The sequence below is a fragment of the Sus scrofa genome, chromosome 13, assembly GCF_000003025.6.
Source record: "Sus scrofa isolate TJ Tabasco breed Duroc chromosome 13, Sscrofa11.1, whole genome shotgun sequence".
Lineage (NCBI taxonomy): Eukaryota > Metazoa > Chordata > Mammalia > Artiodactyla > Suidae > Sus > Sus scrofa.
Window position 1 is genome coordinate 132,349,746 of NC_010455.5, and position 27,966 is coordinate 132,377,711.

Sequence of the window (27,966 nt, forward strand, 5' to 3'; positions counted from 1 at the left end):
TGCTCTTATTTCTTATTTTTTACATTTTTCTTACTAGTAAAATACACGATTGCTTTCTTAGCATCATCATTATTTGCTATGAGGTATTCCTATTAAATTAATTGATTGGGGGAGTGGGGGAGCTCTTACTTCTTGACTTTTAATGTTAATTAGCCAAAGTCTGACTCTTGATGAAACTTCATTGTTTTACTTTAAATTATTTTTAAAGATGCACTGAGGATTTGAGATGGAAATGCTACAAAATTTGGTTGTGATGATCGTTGTACACCTATAAATGTAATAAAATTTCATTAATTTTAAAAAATAAAAAATAAAAAAATAAACATTTTGAAAATGAAATTAATTGTACATAATTAAATCATTTTAAATGGGATTGTATGCTTTTGCAGATTCAAAAACATTTTGAAAATTTGTTTTGTGATCATACATGAGTGTAACATATCTTGAAGTAACTAAAATGAATATTTTCTATTTTACTAAAATGCCAAATTTTATAACCTTGCAATATGATCTAATTTATAACATTTTAAGAATTCAGAAAATTTTACAAATTACCAATTTTTGAACCTTAAAACATATCTTATTTTGGAATTCCCACTGTGGTGCAGTGGGTTAAGAGTCCAACTGCAGCACTCAGGTGGCTGTAGAAGTGGAAGTTCCATTCCCGCACTGGTGAAGTGGGTTCAAGGATCTAGTGCGGCCACAACTGCAGTGAAGGCTGCTGCTGTGGCTTGGATTCAAACTCTGGCTCAGGAAGTTCCATATACCATGGGTGTGACCTTTAAAAAAAATCCTATTTAATTTCACGTTTAAATATAATTCTTTTTTACTGATTTTTTTTTCCCACCATAATGGACAACTTTTTAATTAAATGATGCTGGAAAGTCATTACATTCAGAAGACAAACACAATGTTCCAAGATTCTGCAACTAAAATATATTTTTATAGGAAAGTTATTTAAAAAAGCAATGGCAGATGCGAATCACACAGGACTTTGACACAAAATATCCATTTCATAATGAAAAACATCTGTAATCTAAAATTCTGCAAACACAAAATATAAACAAAATTCTTTTATGAGATTAGTTATAACAATATCAGATTAAAAATATGGTTCAAAGGTTAGCCAATTAAAGACCTAGAGTATCTCATACAATTGCAAAATTGCATAATATTCCAGCCTACAAGGAAAATGTCAGAACTTTGTAATTTCCAAAGAAGCAAAAGAAATAGAAAACATGCCACATTCAAATACAGAATTAACAGATGCGTTTGGTGACATGCCAGATAAACAAACACAGCAATAATTACTAACCCAGAAGACAGCTGCATCAAAAGTATTCATAGCTGAATAATGATTCTACATGTTAATAACTGTGCTTAAATTAACAGCAACAGTTAAACTTTCTGAATAGGAGATTACTTGGAAGAACACTAACTGTTTGTCATAGTATCAAAACAAACTTCTAGAGATGAAATACTCAAATGCTAAAAGAAAAATGTAAAACAAATAGAGAAGATAAATTTGGAAACATTGCAATTCTGCATACTGACAGTGCAGCCACAAAGACAGCAAGATGTAAATCTGCATTAAAAATTCATTTAGGGGAGTTCCCATCGTGGCGCAGTGGTTAACGAATCCAACTAGGAACCATGAGGTTGCGGGTTCAGTCCCTGCCCTTGCTCAGTGGGTTAAGGATCCGGCATTGCCGTGAGCTGTGGTGTAGGTCACAGACGTGGCTCGGATCCTGCGTTGCTGTGGCTCTGGCGTAGGCCAGTGGCTACAGCTCCGATTCGATCCAGACATAGAAATGTGAAATATAATATAAAAAAATTAAATCAATAAAAAAATAAAATGAATGAATCACAAAAATAAAAAGTTATCAGCTGTATAGAAATGATATGAGGACATCATGCTCTGCTGTTTCGTACAAAACAACTGTCCAACAGAAGAATTTTTGTCCAAGTTTATGACTTATAAGTAGCATTCAAAAGGTTTCAGACATACAACTTTCAATTTGCAGGTGTGTTTTGTGCTAGTTACTAACTTTAAAAGATGGCTTACCTAACTGAAGTTCTGCAATCTGATGATCTCATTTCAAGCAATCCTTGTAAATTTTTCTTGTCTTTTTAAGGCCCACACCCACGGCATATGAAGGTTCCCAGGCTAGGGGTGGAATCAGAGCCGTAGCCACCAGCTAACGCCAGAGCCACCGCAACACTTAGATCTGAGCTTCATCTGAGACCTACGCCACAGCTTGCAGCAAAGCCAGATCCTTTAACCCACTGACCAAGGCTAGGGATGGAACCTGAATCCTCATGGATCACGTTCGCTACTGCTGAGCCACAATGGGAATTCCAAATCCCTGATATTTTTGACAATTAACAAGTACAAATAATCTTTATGGATTCAGAATGTTGGTAACAAGAGGCTGAGAATGAGTCACTGGAAAGTCAGTGCTATAATCTGAATCTACCAAGAGCATTATTTTTCTTTTTTTTTTTTTACATTATAAAGAGCATTATTAAAAGTGGGTAGAGGAATTCTCGCTGTGGTGCAGTGAGTTAAGGATCCAGCATTGCCACAGTTATGGCATAAGTCATGACTGTGGCTTGGATTCTATCACTGGCCCTGAAATTTCCATATACCACAGGTGCAGCCAGGGGAGGGCTAGGGGAGTGGGTAGAAGGGGTAATAGGTAGAGCAACTTCTACATATACCTACAGAAAAGTTTCATTATTATTTTATTCAAAATCCAAAATCCATTCAATTAATCCCAGAAAAATTTAAGCATTACATGTATCAGTGAAAGAAAAGTAAGAGCACTTCCACTAAATAAATGATTGCTCCTTTAAAGTATAATATAGGAGTTCCCATCGTGGCACAGTGGTTAACGAATCCGACTAGGAACCATGAGGCGGTCGTCCTGCCTTGCTCAGTGGTAACGATCGGCGTTGCGTGAGCTGTGGTGTAGGTGCAGAGGGCTCAGATCAGCGTTGCTGTGGTCTGGCGTAGGCAGTGGCTACAGCTCCAATTCGACCCCTAGCCTGGGAACTTCCATGTGCCACGGGAGCGGCCCAAAGACACAGCAAAAGAATAAATAAATAAAAAAATAAATAAAGTATAATATAAAGACATGGAATTATTTAAATTCTAAGTATAAGTGATAACGAGCTCCCATCAATCAGAAGGAAAGTGCAAACAAATGCTCACCTGATTTTCACTAATATGTCTACCTACATTGACAAAGTTGTCATCATTGACAATTGCCAAGAATTTAAAAAGATCATCGATTTTTTTTTTTTTTTTTTTTTTTTTTTGGTCTTTTTAGGGCCACACCTGCAGCATACAGAGGTTTCCAGGCTAGGGGTCAAATAGGAGCTATAGCTATCAGCCTACACCACAGCCAGAGCAATGCCAGATCAGAGCCACATCTAAGACCTACACCATAGCTCATGGCAATGGCGGATCCTCCAAGATCATCAATTTTTAAATCTTGACCAAGAATTTCTTGAACAACTTAGAATAGATTTACAAGGAGATCCTGCTGAATAGCATTGAGAACTATGTCTAGATACTCATGTTGCAACAGAAGAAAGGGTGAGGGAAAAAATGTAATTGTAATGTATACATATAAGGATAACCTGACCCCTTTGCTGTACAGTGGGAAAATTAAAAAAAATATTAAAACAAATAGAAAAATGAAAAAAAAAAAAAAAAAAAAGGAATTTCTTGAAACCGGAATTCCCATCATGGCTCAGCGGTTAACGAATCTAACTAGCATCCATGAGGATTCAGGTTCAATCCCTGGCCTTGCTCAGTGGGTTAAGGATCCAACGTTGCTGTGAGCTGTGGTGTAGGTCGCAGACACGGCTCGGATCTGGTGTTGCCGTGGCTGCGGCGTAGGCCGGCAGCAACAGCACCGATTTGACCCCTAGCCTGGGAATCTCCATTATGCCGTGTGTGCAGCCCTAAAAAGACAAAAAGAAAAAAAAATTTCTTGAACCATTTCATTCATGAGACTTTTTTTCAATGTTCACAGAAGCTAGTGCAAATTTCTCATTAAGATATTTTTTAAATATATTAAAGTATTATATAATTCAATATATAATACCTTCCCTAACACTATATATTGTATTTTGACATAATTTTATTAAAAAGAAATTATTAAATATTTATTTATATTTACTATAATTCCATAAAAAATAAATTTAAACATTTTTTACCCACACCAGATAGGACATGACATCTTTACATTCCCCTACAGTTTTTACAGCGTCCCATAAAAATACAACCATCAATTTCTACCTGTGACATGAGATAAGAAACAGCTGGGAAATACTAAACTACCATATTCTTATTAACTTAAACCATTTGTTGAGCAAATGAATAGGAAGCTATAATATGCAAAACCAAAATTATAAAAAAGAAAAAGGCTACACATGTTCATAGAATTTTATGCAACAATTCAACTTTATTTATTTATTTTGTCTTTTTAGGGCCACACCCGTGGCATATGGTAAGTCCCAGGCAAGGGGTTGAATTGGAGCTACACTGCTGGCCTACACCAGAACCACAGCAATGCGGGATCCCAGCCACATCTGTGACCTACACCACACCTCACAGCAACACTGGATCCTTAACCCACTGAGTGAGGCCAGGGATCGAACCTGCATCTTCATGGATACTAGTTGGGTTCATTACTGTAAGCCACAAGAGGAACTCCCAATTCAACTTTAAAACTTCATTCAGCAAATAATCAAATAAATATTCCATGTTACTTATACCAAAAGCAAATTAGAATTCAAAAGAGTGATCAGTGACGTTACAGTAACAGAGCTCTAAGTTTCAGGAAAACAAGTAAGTAATCAAACCAACTCTAGTATGTAACAGAATGTAGCATATATGACGTGCTCTGGAAAAGTCATGAGTTGGTATCTTATAAAAACATATGAATTAAAAACAACCCTACAAAATTCTCATTCTATAAGGAATAAGGAACAGTACTATCCATTTTTACAAAGGAAATAAATCACAAAAGAATCCAAAAAAAATATTTTTAAAATGACTGGATAATCTAAACCTAATCTATGTTTAATCTTGGCTAATGACCCAAATGGTTCTATTATTTCAAACATTTATTTAAGCCCACAAAGTTATTCATAAATGCCATCTCTAGAACATCCACCCTTTTATCCTGATACAAACTGATACACTGAAACTCAAGTGCTATGAGTTCTGCTATGGCATGTAAAGCAAATTTCAGTTTTATTATCTTTTATTATCTTTTAGAAAGCAGTTTGTCTTATCCTATAAAGCCTCTTTTATCCTGTAATGCTATGTAATTAAAATATCACTGTGAAGAATGCTACTAAAATATTTTCTATAAAACTAGGTTTTTCCCATATTTTAACAAAGGGCTCTGAGATCATATTTAAATTTTATAATAATTAATACTTTATAATCTTAGAATTTTATAACTAAAAGTCATCTAGTAGAGCCTCTTTATTTTACAGAGGTGGAACATAAAGCTTAGAAAAATTAAATGACTTCCCAGGATAAGAATTATGCAAGTACTGGGGATATAACAGCAAAGAATATATATGCCCTTCCTATCTTTAATCTAGTTGAGTGAGGTATATAGCATTATGATGGGGAAAGAACCTTTGCCACAAAAATAAGAATCTTGATTCATGTACACAGAGGATACTTCTACTGGGAAAATTTAAGAGAAAAATATTTTTAACAAGAAACAAAAAACCCAGGTAAAGTAGACAGCCTAAAAAACTGTCAAAGGAAAGAAAATTAAAAGAAAGTAAATCAAGGTCTTCTAGTTTCATATATATGTAGCTATTACTAGGAAAATTTCTGAGATGCTATAAAAGGAATATAGGATAAAATTAGAAAGGCACCAGACCTCTAGGTAACAAAGAATTCTCTCTGTATATACACATACCAGTATACATGTAAATACACACAAGCTTAGCAACCTATAGCCTTTAGACCTCCAGACAGAAAGGCAAGCAAACAGCAATCTCCTCTCAACCTGCAAATATCTTTCTAAAGCAACATAAATTGTATAGTCAAAATCTGAGATCATGTACACAAAAGAGTAAAAGAAAAATTAAAGGAATATTAAATACTTTTAACTATTTGTTCACTGAGCTGTCACTGATTTAACAAATCTTTATTCATTTAAAGACAATAAAACAACATACAAGAGCTGTCATAAGTTCATAACCTATCTCCTCAACCCTGCCATGAGTAATTTCTTCCTAAGTGGTAGAAGCAGAGATGAATATAACAAAGTGCCTGAAATCATAGAACATAGAGAAGAACAATAATTACATAACTACATATATTTAAGAACCAGACCATATACATATATATGATGCGTGTATGTGGCGGGGGGGGGGGGGGTGCACGCACACATAAAAGGCAGAGTAAACTGATAGAAAGTGCCCATACAGTGGTGAAGGAAGGCTTCTCTCAGAGGCAGTGATCTAAATAAAGTGAGGAGATCTACAGACAGAGAAAGAATATACTAAGTAAAAAGTCACACATAGATGTGGAGGAAGAACATTCTGCACAGAACAGATAGCAAATGCAAAGGCCCTAAAATGAGAATGACTTTGGCATATTCAAAGAACAATAAAGAGCCCAAGTGGGTACAGCCAAGCAGAGAGTAGAGATGAGATCAAGAAGTTATCAATAAAAGGCTCATCATACAGGACTTGGTTAGGATTTTATTTTGAGTGTGATAGGAAGCTAGAGCAGGGGAATACTGTGAATTAATTTGTGTTTTTATAAGTTCATTCTGGCTGCTGTTACAGAACTCATTATAAAAGGGCAGGAAGAGAAACAGATACAAGTTGCATAGTGCTAAACAAAAAGTGGTAGTAGTTTAGACTTGAAGGTGACAGAGAAACTATAGTTTGATTTGGGCATATTTTGGTAATGTGTGGGATACGAAGTATGCAGAAAAAAAAAGACACAGAAAAAAGTTTCAAAGATAAAAACTGTTAAGGTTGTACAAGGGAGTGGCATTATGTACTTAATGTGATGAAAGCAAAAAACCTCCAACCAAGATTACTTCACCCAGTAAGGCCCTCATTCAGATTTGAGAGAAGTCAAAACCTTCACAGATAAGCAAAAGCTGAGAGAATTCAGCAACACTAAACCAGCCTTACAACAAATACTAAAGGAACTTCTCTAGGCAGAAAAGAAAAGGCTGCAACCAGAAACAAAAATACCACAAATGACAAGGCTCATCAGTAGAGACATATACACATTAAAGATATGAAATCATCCACACACAATTATGCCACCAAAATCAGAAATCGTGAGAAGAGGAGGGTACAAATGCAGGACACTGGAGATGCACTTGCAATTAAGAGACCAACAACTTAAAACAATCTCGTATATATATAGACTCTTATATTACAACTTCAGAGTAACTGCAAACCAAAAATCTTCAACTGATAAACAAACAAGAAAAATCAACTCAAGGTTGTATAATAATTTGCCTACTAAAAAGTTTTCAAAATCACAGCCTTCATGGTTGGAGTGCTGGTTGTTTATTGGCTTTCACCATTACATCACTTCTGTACTACCAGGAACTAAAATCTGCAAAGTATATTTCCCAAACCCACTTCAGGATAAGAGGTTAGGTTCTGCAAATGGGAGCTGACATTAAATTCCAAGTCAGGAGGTAAGGAGAGGCCACCTGTTTTCCTGCTTCTGTGCTGAAAGAGCCATCAGTGAGCAACTGAGCTACTCCAACTTTCAGCAGCTTCAGTGACCAATCGGGGCATGTCAATGGGACTGCAGGCTCTGTGGCTCTTGCAGCAGCAACAAAAAGGCAAGCTCTAGCTTCCTGGCTCAGGAACAATGGAAGAGTTCTCAACAGTGCAGCGGGGAGGGGCTCTGGTACCACCACTTTCACCCGTGTTCCCTGTAACCCTAGAGACATCCGCTCCTACTACATTGACTAATCTCTAGGTGGCATCATCATGGCTTTTTTTCATTCCTCTAACCCTTACAATACACTGTAATCATTCACTGTATTAAAATCTTTCTATAAGAAATAGCCTATGTGGTTCCTACATTCCCAAATGGATACCAACCAACATGGTAAAGGAAGAAATAACACTCTCTAGGGTGACATCTGCACATATTTTGTTCTTCATCACAACACCCTTACATACTGGCATGGCAAATTCACTTTTTATAGAATACTAAACTGACTAAACAAATTAACCAAAATACAGCTAATAACAGTGGAGCCCTAACTCAATCGAAGTTGTTTCTATCACAATACTATATTCTTTTCACACTGTTAAAATAAAAAAATATTATTCGCTTTCAATTTTAGAAAAAAAAAAAAATATTGGAATCAGGTCAGGAAGCTAGCTGCACTAGCACTAAAAAGACCAATCTCTATCCTCTTTAAGCAAACTCTGCTTACACAGAATTCTTCCACTCTGCCATCTTGGCCACTCCCTAAAAGCTGGTTTCAAACAAACCTAATATTTAAAGACTCAATTTACTCTAAGAGAATAATTTATAAAATCCTCCAAGGTTAAGATTTCTTAGCAAGAAAAATTACAACATACATTTAAACTATTTATTTAGCAAAAGTTTATCTTAATCGTAACTTTTCAATATAAAACTATAACAAAAGCAAGACATTCTTATATAAAGCAATAAGTCAATAATCTAAAGAAAATATTAGAGACTAGGACTATTACAAAGGATACTATATTACATTATTACATTAATTTATAATCAGTAATTTTGAACAAACTCTTAATACTTATATTACATTTTTTAAGAAGTGTGAATCCAAAAGATCAAATTGGAGTTTCCATCGTGGCGCAGCAAAAATGAATCCAACTAGGAACCAATAGGTTGCGGGTTCAATCCCTGGCCTCGATCAGTGGGTTAAAGATCGGGTGTTGCCATGAGGTGTGGTGTAGGTTGCAGACTTGGCTCAGATCTGGTATTGCTGTGGCTTGCAGTACAGGCCAGCAGCTATAGCTCCGATTGGACTCCTAGCCTGGGAACCTCCATATGCCGCAAGTGCAGCCCTAAAAAGAAAAAAAAAAAAAAAAAGAAAGAAAGAAAAAGGAAACAAAAGGTCAAATCCCTTGATTTAATGAGAAATCAAACATACTATACAGTAGCATCCAAATTCACACAAAGCCAAAAGAGAATAAGAGGTCATTAAAAACAAATTGGTGTAGGAGTTCCCTTCCTGGTTCAGTGGTTAACAAATCCGACTAGGATTCATGAGGATGCGGGTTCAATCCCTCGATCAGTGGGTTGAGGATCCAGTGTTGCTGTGAGCTGTGGTGTAGGTCATAGACATGGCTCAGATCCCGCGTTATTATGGCTCTGGGGTAGGCCGGCAGCTGAAGCTCCGATTCCACCCCTAACCTGGGAATTTCCATATGCCGCAAGTGCGGCCCCAAAAAGAAAAAAAAAAAAAATTGACGCAAAGCATTACAGCTTAAAATCACAAAACTCTTAGAAGAAAAAAAAAAAAAAAGGATAAATTGGCATGATCTGGGATTTAGCAATGGATTCTTGGATAAAACTCCAAAAGCAGGAATATCAGGGGGGAAAAAATGATAAATGGGATTCATTAAAATGAAAATTTTTAGAGAGCAGCCAAAATGGCAGAGTAAAAGAGTTCTAAGTTCACCACCTTTGAGGAGCACACCAAAATCACAACAATCTGCAAACCACCACTGCTGAAAAAGACTGGAACCTACCAGAAAAAATCCTCTACAAATAAAGACAGAACCACAAGACAGGTAAAAGGGATGGCCTCATGATATAATCAAATCTCATAAATTCTGTCCCACCCCCCACTGTGGGTGACCTACAAACTAGAAAATAATTATATCACAGAGGTTGTCCCACAGGGGTGAGAGTACTAAGCCCCACACCAGGCTCTCCAGCCTGGGGAGTCCTCAGGAAGAGGAGCCCCACGGCATTTGGTTTGAAAGCCAGTGGGGCTTGATTAAAGGAGCGCCACAGTATTGGGGAAAATAGAGACCTCTCTCTTAAAGGGCACACACAAAGTCTCACACATGTTGTGACTAAGCATAAAAGCAGTAATTTGCCAGGAGGCTGGGCCATACCCTACCTGCTGGTTTTGGAGGATCTCCTCAGGAGGCAGGAAGCAGCTGTGGCCCACCGTGGGGACAGAGACTCAGGGAGCATTCATCTGCATGAGGTCTCCTGGAGGCTGACATTTTGGCACCAAGACCTGGCTGCGCCCAAAAGCCTACAGGCTTCAGTGCTGGGATGCTTCAGGGCAAACAATGAATTGGGACACAGTTCCACTCATCAGGATACAGGCTGCCTAAAGACTTCGCAAGCCCACCGTCTTCTCTAGATACACCCCTAGATATAGCCCTGCCCACCAGAGCACTGCAACTGAGCTCCACCCTCCAGGGGGCAAGCACTGGCCCTTCCCATCAGGAAGCCTACACAAACCTCTAGAGCAGCCTCACCCACCAGGGGACAGACATGGCAAGCAAGAAAACTAGAGTCTTAAAGACTGAAGACCAGGTCTGCAAATGCAGGCCAGACACTTCCCTGGAACCAGCCTCTGGGTGACAAGAGGGGAGTACAGTGCTGAGATTACAGGATGTCTCCTACAGAGGGCCACTTCTCCAAGGTTGAGGAACATAACTACATACATAAGCTACTACATAAAAATACAAATAGAAATTTATTTATTTATTTATTTTGGCCACCTTGAGGCATATGGAGTTCCCAGGCCAGGGATCAGATCTGAGATGTAACTGAGACCCAGGCCACAGCTGCAGCAATGCTGAATCCTTAATCCACAGTGCCAGGCCAGGGATAGAACCTGTGTCCCAGCACACTCCCAAGATACCATCGAACCTGCTGCATCACAGTGGGAACTCCACAAACAGCAGTTTAGACAAAATGAGGCAACCAAGGAATATTTTTCAGATGATAGAACATATTAAAACCCCAAAAGGACTACTAAGTGAAACAAAGTCAGGCAATCTACTGAAAAAGAGATCAGGGTAATGATCATAAAAATGATCAAAGAACCCTGGAGGAGAATGGATGCACAGAGTGAGAAATCAGAAGTTTTTAACAAAGAATTAGAAAAGATAAAGAACAACCAAACAGAATTAAAGAACACAATAACAAAACTGAAAATACACTAGAAGCAGTCAACAAAAGATTAAATGAGGCAAAAGAATGGGTCAGTGAGTTGAAAGACAATAGTAGTGGAAATCACTGCCAATGGAAAAAGAAAAGAAAAAAGAATGAAAATAAAGAGCAGTTTAAGAGACTTCTGGGACAACATCAAATATGCAAATATTTGCATCATAGGGGTTTCAGAGAGAAGAGACAGGCCCTAATAAAATAGCTGAAGACCAAAAAAAGAAAGAAAGAAAATAGTTGAAGACATTAGAACTGAAAATTTCTCTAAAGTGGGGAAGGAAACAGTCACTTAAGTCCAGGAAGCACAGAGACCAAAACAGGATTAACTCACAGAGGAATACACCACAACATAGTGTAATCAAAATGAAAAAATTAAAGAGAGAATGCTAAAAGCAACAAGGGAAAAACAACAAATAACATACAAGGGAACTCCTACAATACCATCAATTTATTTTTCAGCAGAAACTCTGCAGACCATAAGGGAGTGAACAATATACTTAAAGGATGAAAGAGAAAAATCTACAAACAAAATGTTCTATCTGGCAAGGCTCTTGTTCAGGTCTGATAAAGAATTCAAAACCTTTACAGACAAGCAAAAGCTAAAAGAATCAAGCACTACCAAACCAGCTTTACAACATATGCTAAAGGAACTTCTCTAGGCAGAAAGGAAAAGCCAGCTAGAAACAAGAAAATTATGTAATGGAAAAGTTCACTGGTAAAGGCAAACATACAAAAAAGTAGGAAATATCCATGCACAAAGTTAGGAGGAAAGTTAAAAGACAAAAGTAGTAAAATCATTTGTATCCGCAATAAGCAGCTAAGGGATATGCAAAACTATTTGATGTAAAATATAATATCAAAAACAGTAATTGTGAGGGGAGGAGACTGCAAAAGCAGGGGATCCAAATGCATTTAAAATTAAGAAATCAGAAACTTAAAACTAGCATGTAAAAATATAGCCTCCTATACAAAAACTTCATGATAACTGCAAAACAAATATCTCTAAGGCATATACAAAAAAGGGAATCCAAACCTAACACTAAAGATAGTAATCAAATCACAAAAGAAGAGAACAAAAGAAGAAAAGGGAAAATAAAACACCTACAAAAACAAATCCAAAATAATTAACAAATGGCCATAGGAACATACACATTGATAATACCTTAAACGTGAATGGACTAAATACTCAGACCAAAAGATACAGACTTGCTGAATGGAAACAAAAGTAAGACCTACATATTTGCATGCTACAAGAGACTCACTTCAGATTTAGAGACACACCTCAAAGTAAGGAGATGGAAAAAGGTATCCCACAAAAATGAAATCAAAAGAAAGCCAGAGTAGCAATACTCTTTTCAGAAAAAACAGATTTTAAAATAAAGACTATTACAAAAGACAAAGACAAACATTACATAATGATCAAAGGATCAATACAAGAAGAAGGATATATACATTAACAAACTGAAGAATAAAATATATGATAATCTCAAGAGATACAGAAAAAGCTTCTGATAAAATTCAAAATCCATTTACGATAAAATCCTCCAGAAAGTGGGCATAGAGGGAACCTACCTCAAAATAATAAAGGCTACATATGACAAACCCACAGCTTACATTAGTGAAAAGGTTCAAGCATTTCTTCTAAGATCAACGACAAGAAAAGGAAGCCCACTCTCACTTTTATTCAATACGGTTTTGGAAGTCCTAACCAAAGCGATCAGAGAAGAAAAAGAAATAGAAGGAATCCAAATTGGAAAAGAAGCAAAACTGTCACTGCAGATGACTATACAAACATAGAAAATCCTAAATACCAGAAAACTATCAGAGCTCATCAATGAATTCAGTAAAGTTGAAGGATATAAAATTAATATGCAAAAACCTCTTATATTTCTATACACTAACAATGAAAGATCAGAAAGAGAAATTAAGAACACAATCCTATTAGCCATTGCACCAAAAAGAATAAAATACCTGGGAATAATCCTACCTAAGAAGGCAAAAGACCTGCAATCTGAAAACTGTAAGATACTGATGAAAGAAACTGCAGATGACACCATGTTCTTGGATTGGAAAAATCAATACTGTTCAAATGACTATAATACCCAAGACAATCTACAGATTTAATGTAATCCCTATCAAATTACCAATGGTATTTTTCACAGAACTAGAAACAAAAAATTTTGTAATTTGTGTTAAAACACAAAAGAACCTGAATATCCAAAACAATCCTGAGAAAGAAGAATACAACTGGAGGAATCACACTCCCTGATTTCACAATATACTACAAAGCTACAGTAATCAAAACAGTATAGAACTGGCACAAAAACACAGATCAATGGATCAGGATAGAAAGACCAGAAATAAACCCAAGCACTTGTGGTCCATTAATCTACAACAAAGGAGGCAAGAATATATAGTGGGGAAAAGGCAGTCTCTTCAATAAGTAGTGCTGGGAAAACTGGACAACTACATACAGAAGAATGAAATTAGAACGTTCTCGGAGTTCCCATCGTGGCACAGTGGTTAACGAATCCGACTAGGAACCATGGGGTTGCGGGTTCAATCCCTGCCCTTGCTCAGTGGGTTGATGATCCGGTGTTGCTGTGAGCTGTGGTGTGGGTCGCAGACGCAGCTCAGATCCCGCATTGCTGTGGCTCTGGCGTAGGCTGGCAGCTACAGCTCCAATTCAACCCCTAGCCTGGGAACCTCCATATGCCGCAGGAGTGGCCCAAGAAATGGCAAAAAGACAAAAAAAAAAAAAAAAAAAAAACATTCTCTAACACCTTACACAAAAACAAACTCAAAATGGATTACAGACCTAAATGTAAGAACAATACTATAAAATTCCTAGAGGAAAACACAGGCAGAACGCTCTTCGACATAAATCACACCAGTATCTTTTTGGATCTTTCTCCTACACACATGGAAATAAAAATGAAAATAAACAAAACAAAGAACTAAAAATAGAGTTACTATGTGATCCTACAATCCCACTCCTGGGCACATATGCAGAGAAAACTCTAATTCAAAAAAATACATGCACACCAAAGTTTATAGCAGCACTATTTACAACAGCCAAAATATGGAAGCAACCTAAATGTCCACTGAAAGAAGAATGGATAAAGAAGATATGATATAGATAGACAGATAGATAGATAAAATGGAATAGTACTCAGCCACAGAAAAGAACAAAATAATGATATATGCAGCAACATGGACGGACCTAGAGATTACCAGACAAATTAATGGAAGTCAGATAAAGATAAATATCATATAATATCACTTATATGTGGAATCGTTATAAAAAAAAAGGATACAAATGAACTTATTTTCAGATCAGAAGCAGACTCACAGACTTTATAAAATGTATGGTTACCAAAGGAGATGGGGGGGGGTATGGACTGGAAGTTTGGGAGTGGCATATGCACACTAAGGTATATGGAATGATTGGCCAATATAACCTGCTGTATAGCACAAAGAATTCTACCCAATATTCTGTGATAATCTATGTGGGAAAATAATCTGATAAGAGAATGGATTGTGTGCATACGTATAACTGAAAATCACTTTGTTGTACAGCAGAAATTATCACAACCTTGTAAATCAACTATACTTCAATAAAACTTTAAAGAATAAAAAAATAAAAAATTGTAAATGATACAAATAAATTTAGTTATAAAGCAGAAGAAATGGACTCACAGACATAGAAAACAAACTTATGGTTACCAAAGGGGATAGCAGGGGTGCAGGGAGGGGAGATAAATTAGGAATTTGAGATTAACATATACACTCGGTTAAATACAAAACAGGAAAACAACAAGGACCTACTGTACAGCACAGGGAACTACACTCAATATCTTATCATAACCTATAATGGAAAAGAATCTGAAAAGTTTAACAATCACTTTGCTGTACACTTGAAACTAACACAACATTAACTATACATCAATTAAAAAATTAAAACTTTTATACATCAAAGGACATTATCAAACAAGTGAAAAGACAATTTGCAGAATGAGAAAAATTATTTATATATCACATATCTGATAAGGGTTTAATATTCAGAATATATAAGGAATTCAATTTTTAAAAATCAACTTAAAAGTGGGCAAAGGACTTGAATGAACAACAAGAGTAACAATGTCAGAAGAAAATACAAAATGGACAATAAGCAGATGAAAAGACATTCCAGTGCATTACAGAAATGCAAATCAAAAGCACAATGAAGGAGTTCCTGCTGTGGGGCAATGGGATCCATGGCATCTCTGCAGCACCAGGGCACGGGTTCACTCCCCAGCCCAGCGGAGTTGGTTAAGGATCTGGCATTGTGGCAACTGTAGCTTAGATAGGATCCCTGGTCCAGGAACTCCATACGCCGCAGGGTGGCCAAAAAAGTAGAAAGAAAAAAAAAAAAACCCACAATGAGATACCACTTCACACCTACTAGGATGGCTATAATAATTTTTAAAAAGAAAGAAAAGTAACAAGCGTTCACAAGGATGTGAAAAACTGGAACACTCATACATTGCTGGTAGAAATGTAAAATGGTATAGCCTCTGTGGAAAACATTTTGATGGTTCTTCAAAAAGAGAAACAGAATTACCATATTACCCAGCAATTCCACACCTAGATATATACCCAAGAGAACTGAAAGCAAAAGCTGAAGCAAATACTTGTTCATGATAATTTTGCTGTTAAAATGCAAACCACAATTAAAATAAGTATTATCAGATAACTTCATCCTTAATATGTTGGCAAAAAAATTAAGAAAATCAACTTAACTAAGAACAGAAAATTAGCATATTTTACAAAGAATATAAGTGTTGATATTCCTGTTATGAATAGCTGTTAACAACTTTTGAAGCACTGAAGTATTACATGACAGCCATACACATTAAAAATTACAAGTATATAGCTTACAAGGTACCATATTTTTAATAAAATTTACAAAATGTATAAAGGAATATCATGACATTCCAAAATATATATCCTTTATTCTTGAAGATTTGCCCTCAAATCTTAAACACACATTTAAATAGCTCAAAAAATACAGCAGCCTTTAACACTGGTAACTGATTACACAAAGGGGATATATTTATATCACAAAAGAAATAGCTAAATTTAGAATGATGACTTGTATGTCTTCATTCTTAAAATAATTGCTTAAAAACTTACAAAAGCACAACTTAAGGGAAAAAATTAACTGTTATGGGTGTATACTTCACTGACATTAAGGTTCACTATTACAGAATGGAAGATTATAAATAACTTTCTCTCTCTCTCCTTTCTCTCTCTCTCTCTCTCTCTCTCTCACACACACACACACATTTTAGATCCACCCAGCTAAAAAGTCTGTTGACAAATCAAAGTCATTGAACTCCTACTTAAGTAATTTTATAAAAGACTGCCACTAAAGAAAAAGTGCTAAAACATGAACCTGGTCATAATAACACCTACTTACTGACACTTACTGTGTGAAAATTTATCATTTCTTGAAGACTGTCAGAAAACTTGGTCAAACTTGTCTATGAGAAAGAAACCAAAAGAAAACCAAGTCATTTTAAAGTAACACAACATTGTAAATCAACTATCTTTCGATAAACATTTAAAAAAAAGAAAAAAGAAAGCCAAGTCATTTAAGAGCCACTAAAATAGGCTATAAATGTTACCTCAGCATTTCTGACAGAAAGATCAAATCACATTATAAACATTAACATTTATCTCTCAAAACAATCTCACTATCTCACAGGCACACTCTATAGAGATCTACATATAGTAACATAAAACCCTAGAACAAGCAAAGAATTAGACTGCCCTATCAATACTGTTACACTAAACCTATCAATACTACTACACTAACAAACTGAAGTGGGATATATAAACCTAAAGATAAAATTGAGTGTATCAAGACCATGCCCATTTAGGCATCTACAGATCAAATAACCATCAAACCATACCCATTTCTTCTTCACCAGTTACCATTCCTCATAAAAGAAATGTCATAATACCACATGGGATAGCTAACACAGCATAGCCAGGTGACCAGAACTTTTCTATGCAGCCCCCACCTCCCCATATGTACAGTTAGATACTAGTCTTAAGCTAATGCTCTCTGCTTCTCCCTAGAAGCAGCTACTAATAGGTATAACCCTGCTCCCTCTGCCCAGGTCCTCCTGTGGATGCTTCAGCTCACCTGATGGCAAGTACAGTAAACACATTCACAATGCAAATCAACCATCAACTTCTAACAGTCCTAGAAAACAGGATTTTATAAGACAGTACCAACCAGTGATAGCTCTTCTAATTTTAAGGACCACTGTTAGGTAAATGGATGCATAATTCTATCTTGTTGCCTTTATCATTTTAACTACTTTTAATAATACTAACCTCAACTACAGCATCATTGCTAGAATACTGTGCCAGGTCCCGAATCCCATTCATGAACTGTTTATTTGCAACACAAAAGGCTTTTCCAGTATCAATCATTGCAATACAAAGTTTCACAAGCTGAAAAAGAAAAACATTATATCATTGAAAATAATTTTACAAATTACTTAGTTGAACAAGTGTTAGCAATAACCACATGAGTCAGCCTAGTTAAGATAAATCATAATTCATCAGAAAACCCCAGAGACTTAATTGAAAATTGAGAGTTGTACCAAAAAAGCTGACCTTTCAGGAAGCAGAGGCTGTCTGATAACAACAACCAATCATTTTATCAAGCGAAATTCAATCCACAAATTAACTCCATAAAAATGTAGTAAGCACCTCTTAGAAGGAAGAAAAGGAACCTTTAGGCAGAGCAAGAAGTATGAAAAAAGATCTTTAAAAAACAAACTGTGGTATGTCAGAGGAAAGGGAAGTAAACTGGCATGGTGGGTTAGTCATGCTGGTTATTTTAATATCAGACTATCAAAGGAGAATTGATTAATTAAACATATTTCTCCAGTACCTACCATTGTGGGCACTGTGCTAAATCTTAGGACTGAGATTCTCTCTCTCCCTTCCTCCCTCCCTGTCTTTCCCCCTCCCCCACATCTTCCCTTTTTCTTTCTCTCTTTCATCTTTCTCTTTTTCCCTTTCATTTCTTCTCTCTTTTTTCTATTCCTTCCTTTCTTTTTTTTCTTTAACTCAGACACAGAACATATTCTGTAAGTAAACAAAATCATGGGTGAAGGTCAAATATAAAAAAAGACAAAATGGAGCTGCTCTAGATGAAGGAGGAAAGGCTAACGTGAGGGTAGAAGAGGGACCACCAAGAAGAGGATAAAGAGCACAGAAAAACTTGAGAAAACACCTAAAGGATCTCAGAAGTATAATTTAAAGCTATTACTCAGGGACCCTGAGGAACAGAAATAAAAAATATTAACTCTGTTCTAATTGAAACCATTAGACAAGCAGATAAATTCTTTACAGCACAAACACAACTGCTATGCTCATCAAAAGCACGTAAGAAAGAACAAATGAGGAGTTCCCGTCATGGCGCAGTGGTTAACGAATCCAACTAGGAACCATGAGGTTGCGGGTTTGATCCCTGCCCTTGCTCAGTGGGTTAAAGACCCAGCGTTGCCGTGAGCTGTGGTGTAGGTTGCAGATGCAGCTTGGATCCTGCGTTGCTGTGGCTCCGGCATAGGCTGGCAGCTACAGCTCCGATTGGACCCCTAGCCTGGGAACCTCCATATGCCGCAGGTACAGCCCTAGAAAAAAAGAAAAAAAAAAAAAAAAGAAGGAACAAACGAAGAACATCTACTAACCAGGACTATGGGGATCCAGGAAGGATTCTCGGAAAAGGTAACACTCGAAAAAAGTCTTGAAGACCAACAGCAATTAGGCAATCAGAAGAGAGTATTAAGAAGACACTACTCTAGGAAAATCATGCCTAGAAGCTTAGAGGGCAGGGCAAACCAGAGACACTAAGTTGCTTGGTGCAGTGTGAAAATATATATACAAGGACCAGATCAAGAAAAGCCTTGTGTGCAATGCTAAGGTGTTCTCATTTTATATCAAAGAAAATGGGAAATAATAGATATTAAATGGATGAGTTGACCAGAGTTTCATTTTAGAACGATGTCCTAGAAGAACAAAAACTAAAGTAGAAAGAATAAAGATATGGAGATTAGACCAAAAACAATGAGAGACTAAAGTAAGGTAGTGTGCAGATAGAAAAGAGGAGAGACAAATTTAAAACTTAGTGGAGGGGAGTTCCTGTTGTGGCACAGTGGTTAACGAATCCGACTAGGAACCATGAGGTTGCGGGTTCGGTCCCTGCCCTTGCTCAGTGGGTTAACGATCCGGCGTTGCCGTGAGCTCTGGTGTAGGTTGCAGACGCGGCTCGGATCCCGCGTTGCTGTGGCTCTGGCGTAGGCCGGTGGCTACAGCTCCGATTGGACCCCTAGCCTGGGAACCTCCATATGCCGAGGGAGCGGCCCAAGAAATAGCAACAACAACAACAAAGACAAAAAGACCAAAAAAAAAAAAAAAAAAAAAACTTAGTGGAGAACCCTTGTACAGTTATGCAGACAGTGTCCTACCAAAAGGAAAAAGTAGGGGCTGAAATTCAGCCTGAGCCCTGCTTGCTGAAGACTACATGTGCTGCAAGATGCTAATTTGCCCAAAGACGCTGTATTGTCCATCAGAGACTTGTTTTAACAGCTTTGGGTCTGTGAAGTAGGCCTGAACTAGATGGGTCTGTAAAACAAGCTAAGTGGAAAGTCTATCAAACCCAAGTAAAAATGATTTTTAAAGCTCAAAAAAGAGAAGGATGCTGTAAATACAAACACATGAGTCATCAGCAAATAGACAGTGTCAGTGCTACAGCACCATAGCCTAGACAAAAAGCAGAGGTCAGAGTGTGACCACAAAGGAGACCAAAGAGGAAGAAGGAAAGGTAGGAGGAAAACCAAGAGATTAATATCATCAAAGTCAAGAAAAAACAAATTATCAAGAGATGGATGAGGAGTTTCTATCGAAGCTCAGTAAAAACAAATCTGACGACCACCCATGAAGATGCAGGTTAGATCCCTGGCCTTGCTCAGTGGGTTAGGATCTGGCATTGCCGTGAGCTCTGGTGTAGGCAGGTCACAGATATGGCTCGGATCTGGCATTGCTGTGGCTGTGGGAACCTTCATATGCCATGGGTGTGGCTCTAAAGACACACACACAAAAAAAGGATGAATAGACTGAAAATCCATAAAGAACAACTTTTTAAAACTTTATAACTTTTTAAACTTTTTAAAAGCCTTTTAAAAAAAAGGTCTTTTGAGTTTGGTGAAAAAGAGTTACCAGCATCTCTAGCAAGAATTGTTCTAACAGGGCTGTGGCCAGATTACAGTGCATTATGGACTGTAGATGAAGAAGACATAATGACAGGAGTTCCCATCATGGCGCAGTGGTTAACGAATCTGACTAGGAACCATGAGGTTGCACGTTTGATCCCTGGCCTTGCTCAGTGGGTTAAGGATCTGGCGTTGCCACGAGCTGTGATGTGGGTCACAGACGTGGCTTGGATCCCACGTTGCTATAGCTCTGGAGTAGGCCAGTGACTACAGCTCCAATTAGACCCCTAGCCTGGGAACCTCCATATGCCATGGGAGCAGCCCAAGAAAAGGCAAAAAGACCAAAAAAAAAAAAAAACATAACGATAGACATTTTATTATATATTTTTTTTTTTTTTTTGTTGTTGTATTTCTTGGCCTGGCATATGGAGTTCCAGCTATCTATCGACGTAGCCCACCTACCAGAGCACAGCAACGCGGATCGAGCCGCTACGACTACACCACTCACGCAACGCCGATCGTCACCCTGACAAGGCAACCGAACCCACTCATCTCTATCGGATTCGTTAACCATGAGCATGACGGAATCCCCATTATATATTCTACAGATTATCCCACAGGAACATTCTGTACCAAAATAAGGATTCTGTGATCACATAAGTCTGGGAAACTCAGTTTGTAAATTCAAATAGATTCCTTTATTACTAAACTTTTAAGAGCTTTTGAAATATAAATGTGTACTGTGAATTCTAGAAAGAGAGAATAATAAGCAGCATTTCTCAAAAGTATTTGATGAAACATTTCAAGAAACATTCTCATAGGACCAGTGTTCCACCAAACAAACAAAGAAGCTAATTCTAAAATTCATATGGAGTAACCAACACGCAAGAAGAGCCGGAAAAAATTTGAAAAAGAGTAATAATGAGGTGGGGACTTTACCCCATATGTTATTAAAATATAAAGGTGCAGTAATTAAAAGTCTGATAATGGATGTGAATAGACAAATTAGTCAGTGGAAGAGAATACAGAGTCAAGAATGATACAAATATGCAATAGTTGATTAAAATAACACTCTAGCCAGTAGGGGTAAAAAATAAATGATATAGGACCCTGGCTAGCTGTCTAAAGGGAAAAAAAGGAAACTAAGTTGTATTCCAGAACTTAAAATTAATTTCACATGGAATACAAATTTAAACAAATATATTAAATCAGAAAACCAAGAGTTCCCATTGTGGAGCAATGGGATCAGCATTGTCTCTGTAGCACCAGGACACAGGTTCGATCCCCAGCCCAGCACAATGGGTTAAAGCATCCAGCACTGCCACAGCAGCAGCATAGGTCACAACTGTGGCTCAGATCTAATCCCTGATCCATGAATTCCACATGCCACAAGGCAAAAAAAAAAAAAAAAAACTCGAGAAAACAGGAAGTAATATTCTTTGTAATCTCGAAGTAGGAAGTCTTTCTGAGGAGGATGCAAAATTCAAAAGCCATAGAAGAAACTGATCAATTAAAATACACAGCAACAAAACATTTAAAGAGGAAAAAAAAAACTTAATCAAAAAAATTTAGTCAAATAACAATATCAGAAAACAATACCAGCAACAAATCACAAGGGACTGATTTCCCTACTATAAGAAAGGGTATACAATTCATTTTTTCTTTTTTTTTCTTTGTCTTTTTAGGGCTGCACTTGCAGCACATGGAAGTTCCCAGGCTAGGAGTCGAATTAGAGCTGCAGCTCTAATGGGCCTGCACCACAGCCAAAGTAATGCCAGATCAGAACCTACACGTCTGCAACCTACAACAAAGCTCACGGAAACACGGGATCCTTAACCCACTGGGTGAGGCCAGGGATCGAACCTGTATCCTCATGGTTACTAGTCAGATTTGTTTCCACTGAGCCATGACGGGAACTCCCTACAATTCATTTTTGAAAATCCAATCAGCACTAGAAAAAAACTGGCTGACAGACATGTACAGGTAATTTCCAGAAAAGAAATTCAAATACACCTAAAGTGTGAGAAATTCAATCTCACTCACTATAAAAGAAAGGTAAATTACTATTTTTTACAGAACAGCAAAACTCAAAAAGTGTAATAACATGCTGTGTTAGAGTACATAGGTATGGGGAACTAGGCACTCTCACACATTGTCGGTAGGAATGCAAACTGGTACAATCTCTATGGAAGGCAACTTAGCAAGACTATCAAAATTTTAAACACTATTCCCTCTAAGGTAGCAACTTCACTTTTAGAAATGTATCACATTGGAGTTCCCGTGGTGGCTCAGTGGTTAACGAATCTGACTATGAGGTTGCAGGTTCGATCCCTGGCCTTGCTCAGTGGGTTGGGGATCCAGCGTTGCCGTGAGCTGTGGTGTAGGTTGCAGACGTGGCTCGGATCCCAGGTTGCTGTGGTGTAGGCTGGTGGCTACAGCTCCGATTGACCCCTAGCCTGGGAGCAGCCCTAGGAAAGGCAAAAAGAAAAAACAAACAAACAAAAACAGAGGTTCACTTGGCTTAGGTTCAAATTCTGCTGACATACTTAACACTCTAAGTGATTCTGAGTGACCTTAACATCAAGAAGCTTCAGTTTCTTTGTATGATATATTAACAATGGTACCAAACCATATAAGGTTACTATAAAAGAGTCAAGATTAGACACAAGATCTTAGCACAAACTGTTACTGGCACATGGTAACTACTTGGTAAAGATTTGCAACTCCTTTCAGAGATGAGATTTTGTTTTGTTTTCATTCAAGAGAAACAAACATGTCTGTCTACCTAAAGAGTTGGTAGAGAAAGGAAAGGAGAGAGACAAAGCAAAGTCCTGAGGAGTTAGAATTTGGAATTGCATAGGAATGGGATACTTCTACCACTCAAATGGGGGTAAAAATGGAATAAGGACACATTCTGTTAAGTTTCTGAATAAAAACAAGAAATAAAGGTGTTCCCACCAAAAGGAAGGAAGAGTCAAGGTTCTCTACTAAGAATGAAGAGCAAGGTGGTAAGTCTTGAGGAAACAGTTAAGTATAAGAGCTGCTAAAGATAGTAAGTAAGGTAACCGGATTGACTCTTAGAAAAATTACTTTGCATCAACAACTCCAGAAATGTTTAGCTCCACCAATTTAGTTTCACCAAATAATTGTGTAATTTCTCCTGCAGGGCTTTATAGCTCAGATATGACACAGAGAATACAGATGGTTAGACAAATACAGTCAGAATTTTGCAGAGTAGGTATTCTAGAAGGGAAATGAAGGTCTCCATTAATGTAATAAAATAATGTATAAAATTAAGAGTTGACTGAAAGAGTTCATAGCAGTACTATACATAATAGCCAAAAAGTGGAAACAGCCCAAATGTCCATCAATCAATGAATGGGTAAACAAAATACAGTACATCCATACAATAGCCATAAAATGGAAATACTGGAAGATGTTACATAGACAGATGAACCTTAAAAACATTACACTAAGTGAAAGAAGCCAGTTACAAAAGGTCAAATATTGCATGATTCCATTTATATGAAATGTCCAGAAGAGGCAAATTTACAGAGACAGAAAGTAAATCACTGGTTGCCAGAGGATGTAGGGAGAAGGAAACTGGAAGTGACTGCTAACAGGTACAGATTTTCTTTTTAAGGTAATGGAAATGTTCTGGAACAAAGCAGTGGTAAGGGTGGCATACACTGCAAATATACTAAAAACCACCAAACTGTACAATTTAAAAAGATCAATTTTATGTTAGGTGAATTTTAACTCAATAAAAAAGTATTTTTTAAAAAGGACACTGAAAGGGAAGTGATTATAAAAGGGATCTGAAATATTGGAAGTGGACAGACTGAAAGACTAGAGATCTAGATAAGCCTGAAAAACAGAAGCAGGAGGAGTGAAGATGCAAACTGGAAAGACTGGAGACTCACTTCAGAAAGTAAGATACTTACTTTCTGTTCAGAGTTGGAACAGAGGTCACTGTCACAGGAGTTGCTAAGAAAATGAAATTGTCATATAGCTAAACTGCACATACACAGCAGCTATTCAGGGGCAAGGACTGACTTGGTGACAGATACTTTGCCAGTTGTCAAAGTCCTTATGACAGTGATGACAGATATAACTGAATAATATAAGCCTACAAAGAGGGAAGATTTTTACCTAAGAGTAAAATAAGAATCTTTTCACTTTAACAACAATCTATCTTCAAGGAGCTCTAATGAAAAGATACCACCATCCAACATCCATTTAGAACTTACCATGTAGAAAGTACTTAACATGTATTAACACATTTTATTCACATAATAACTCTATGAGATAAACACTCTTATTTTGCCCATTTTGAAGATGAAGAAACTGAGACATAGGAAGGTTTAGGAACTTGACCAAGGCCATAAGGCATAGTGAGTGGTAAAGCTTGATTCAAATATGGGCAGACTTGCTCCAGGCTTTGTGCTTTTTAATTACTAAACTATGCTTCAAACCAAAAATTATAATAGTATTGTAATAATTTAAATTGAAATATAATTTTAAAATGTAAGAAACATAAAAATGCAAAAAAAAAAATTTATGTAATACATAAAAAAGAACCTAAGCTTGATAGTATTTGAGTTGTGATTTAAAGGGTACATGCTTGGAGTTCCTATCGTGCCTTAGGGGTAAAGAACCTGACTAGCATCCATGAGGATGCAGGTTCGATCCCACTGGCATCGCTTAGTGGGTTAACGATCCTGCGTTGCCATAAGCAGTGTTGTAGGTCACAGATGAAGCTTGGATCCAGCGCTGCTGTTGCTGTGGCTGTGGCGTAGGCCAGCAGCTGCAGCTCTGATTCGATCCCGACTGGGAACTTCCATGTGCTTTGAGTGTGGCCCTAAAGAGACCAAAAAAAGGGGGGGGGGGCCGGTGTCTGCTTAGCAAACAAGGAGGAAGCACTTCAGTAAGAAGATATAATAGATACAGAAACTTATCTAGATGGTAACTATGATGCTCTATGATGCTGCCAATGACAGAATACCAGGCAGAATGAATAAACAATTGGACCAAGTAAAACAATGCCATCAATTCATGGGGCATTATTCACACAAAGAGTATAACTACTAATGGCATACATTATAAGCAAAATAAATATAAGCTAAGCCATCAAGCTAGTTAAACCTGTTTCTAGCATGATTTGCAATGATATTACAGGTACAACTTGCCCTGCAAAAAGTTATGAAGTCACTAAATTAGTCTTAAGCAACCCCTCCCCTCCACTGGTCCCTTCAATGCCACCACCTTCAACAACTATTTCCTGCTCCTCTCAGGCTCTCTTCTCTAATTGTAACTCCTCATAATGCTAAAGTAAAAATTATCAATAACAGCTTAAGAACTGAGGAAAGGTACATTATGCAAAGGATCAAGATCTTAAACTAGAGAAACAGAAAAGTAACTATGGAAATCTATTTGGGTAGAAGATGGTATTTTAAAAGACGTCAAAGTTTCCTTGATGCCCTTAGTAGGAGCCCTTCAGGTAATACAGACTCTAGAAAGGGTTCAGAGTTCTAAGTACTGAACATCAATACTTTGATAACTTGCTTTACATTTGAATCTTTTGGTTTTAAGATTCTACCAGTCTCCCAACTCTAACCAAATTATAAAGGGGGAGAGGGGGATGAGGGAGCTGCTCAGCAGCTCATAAAAGCAAAATCATTAACAAAAATGCTGCCAGTGGATTCTGTTTTGACATTTTAAATTTTGAGGTCCCCAATGCAAAGTGTTTTGTTTGATTTAGATGCAGTTTTACCCTAAGAGAATAGATATCGTTATTATACCACTCTGTGATTCTTTAAAAAGCCTTGCCTTTCTACATATTCTCCCATAAATCTACCAGAAAATCAGAACTACATCTTCTGCCGCCTGCCTTAAGGATTTAAAAACTTTGTTTCACAGAGTCCTTAAAAATAAATGTAATACCTGGGGTAAAATAACAACAACAACAACAACAATGCTCTCACATATATAATTTTAAATAGAAAATAAAGTTTTTGAAAATGAAATCCTTACCAAAAACTGTAACATTAGTTTGTAAAGAACACTTGACTGGAAGCTTGCTAGTGTTGCTCGGAAAATTTCCATGTGGCATGGGCTCCCTCAACATGGATCCAGAAGTACAGTGGTGCACAAGAAGGACACTGAGCTAAGAATAAAACGGATGGGTTCTAACCCTGGATCTGCTTTTTCTAACTCTGTGATCTGAAATAAGTCCTCTTCACTTCCTGGGCTTTGGTATCCTCATCTACAAAATGAGAATAATCCACTTGTCTTACCTATCTCACAGAATATTGTAAAAATCCCAAAACATTATGTATATCAAAGTGCTTTGAAAACTACAGAGTGCTGTAAAAAAATAATTTACTACTAAACATTTTCTAAAATTATTTTGTTTTACATATATAACTAATTCTACTACTTTAGTTTTTATACTATTCATATTATATACATACATTTCATGATTTAAAACATTTGAAAACCATCAGTCTACTTAATATATCTTATATCCTGGTTATTCAAAGTGCAATCTATGGAACAATAGCATTGCTACCACCTAAAATCTGGTTGGAAATACAGAATCTCAGATATCAAGACTTACTGATTCTGGATGGATCTATATTTTCACAAAAGCCCCATGTATTCCTGCACAGTAAAGTTTGAGAAGTACTGCTTTACATAACAATTTAATTTACAATAATAATTACACAAATAGCAAATTATTTTCAGAAAAGTTATCTCAAGTATATGCATCTGATTTATCTCCAGAAATTTTAAGAGAGACATTTCACTTAAGATCAGAAGCAATGTCTTACTCATTCTCATATTTCTCCCCACTACACAGCAGATGACATTTCTTGGGTAGAGGCAAAAAAAAAAAAAATTATCAATAATTAGTACAGAAAATAGGAATCAATGTACATTTATCCTTACATAGAATATGACCATTTAATATCAATTACTGAATTTGTATACCGCATTTCTGCCATTAGCTTAAAAAAATAGATTATTTAAAATTTTATACTTGAACATGACCACACCCAAAAGTATAAAAAACAGTGGCCAGGTTATATGTGAAATCCACTAAGCATCAAAAAAGACAGACTGCAATCTTTTTGATGGGGAAGGAAATAAACTTGCAACAATACAAAAAATGTCTAGTAAGACATGGTTCAAATTCTTGCTCTGGCACTTAGATTAACAACAAACTACTCAGTTTCCTCATCTATAAAATCAGGATAATATCAGCACTTACCCTTATGGAGATAAAAGAACTCACATGAACTATCTGGTATCATAGGCACACATTATGGAAAACAAGAACTAATGTTTTAAAAAGTTAAGGTAAAATTTACCTTATCCAGTTTCAGTTCCAATTCGGCCACATCTCCTTCTACTTCTTCCAAAGCAGCCCTAGAAAAATGAAACATAAAATTATTTTGTGTTGAAATGTAT

The 27,966-nt window shown here is 36.9% G+C and overlaps 1 protein-coding gene across 10 annotated transcripts in view; it reads right to left on the reverse strand.

The window, feature by feature from the left end:
- Positions 1 to 27,966, reverse strand: part of ACAP2 (ArfGAP with coiled-coil, ankyrin repeat and PH domains 2) — a 157,214-nt gene that overhangs the window by 75,517 nt on the left and 53,731 nt on the right. For 9 of the 10 annotated variants that reach the window (XR_002337844.1, XR_002337842.1, XM_021070084.1 and 6 more), the window contains exons 2-4: positions 27,867 to 27,924; positions 17,606 to 17,725; positions 16,690 to 16,743 (exon numbers count right to left, since the gene is read on the reverse strand). Coding sequence is in view for 8 of the 10 variants with exons in the window: in XM_021070084.1 (XP_020925743.1) it covers positions 16,690 to 16,743; positions 17,606 to 17,725; positions 27,867 to 27,924 (232 nt within the window). In the remaining 2 variants the exon portion in view is untranslated. Of the gene's footprint in view, positions 1 to 16,689; positions 16,744 to 17,605; positions 17,726 to 26,526; positions 27,925 to 27,966 lie in introns of all 10 variants that reach the window. The other variant, XM_021070081.1, reaches the window with a different exon arrangement.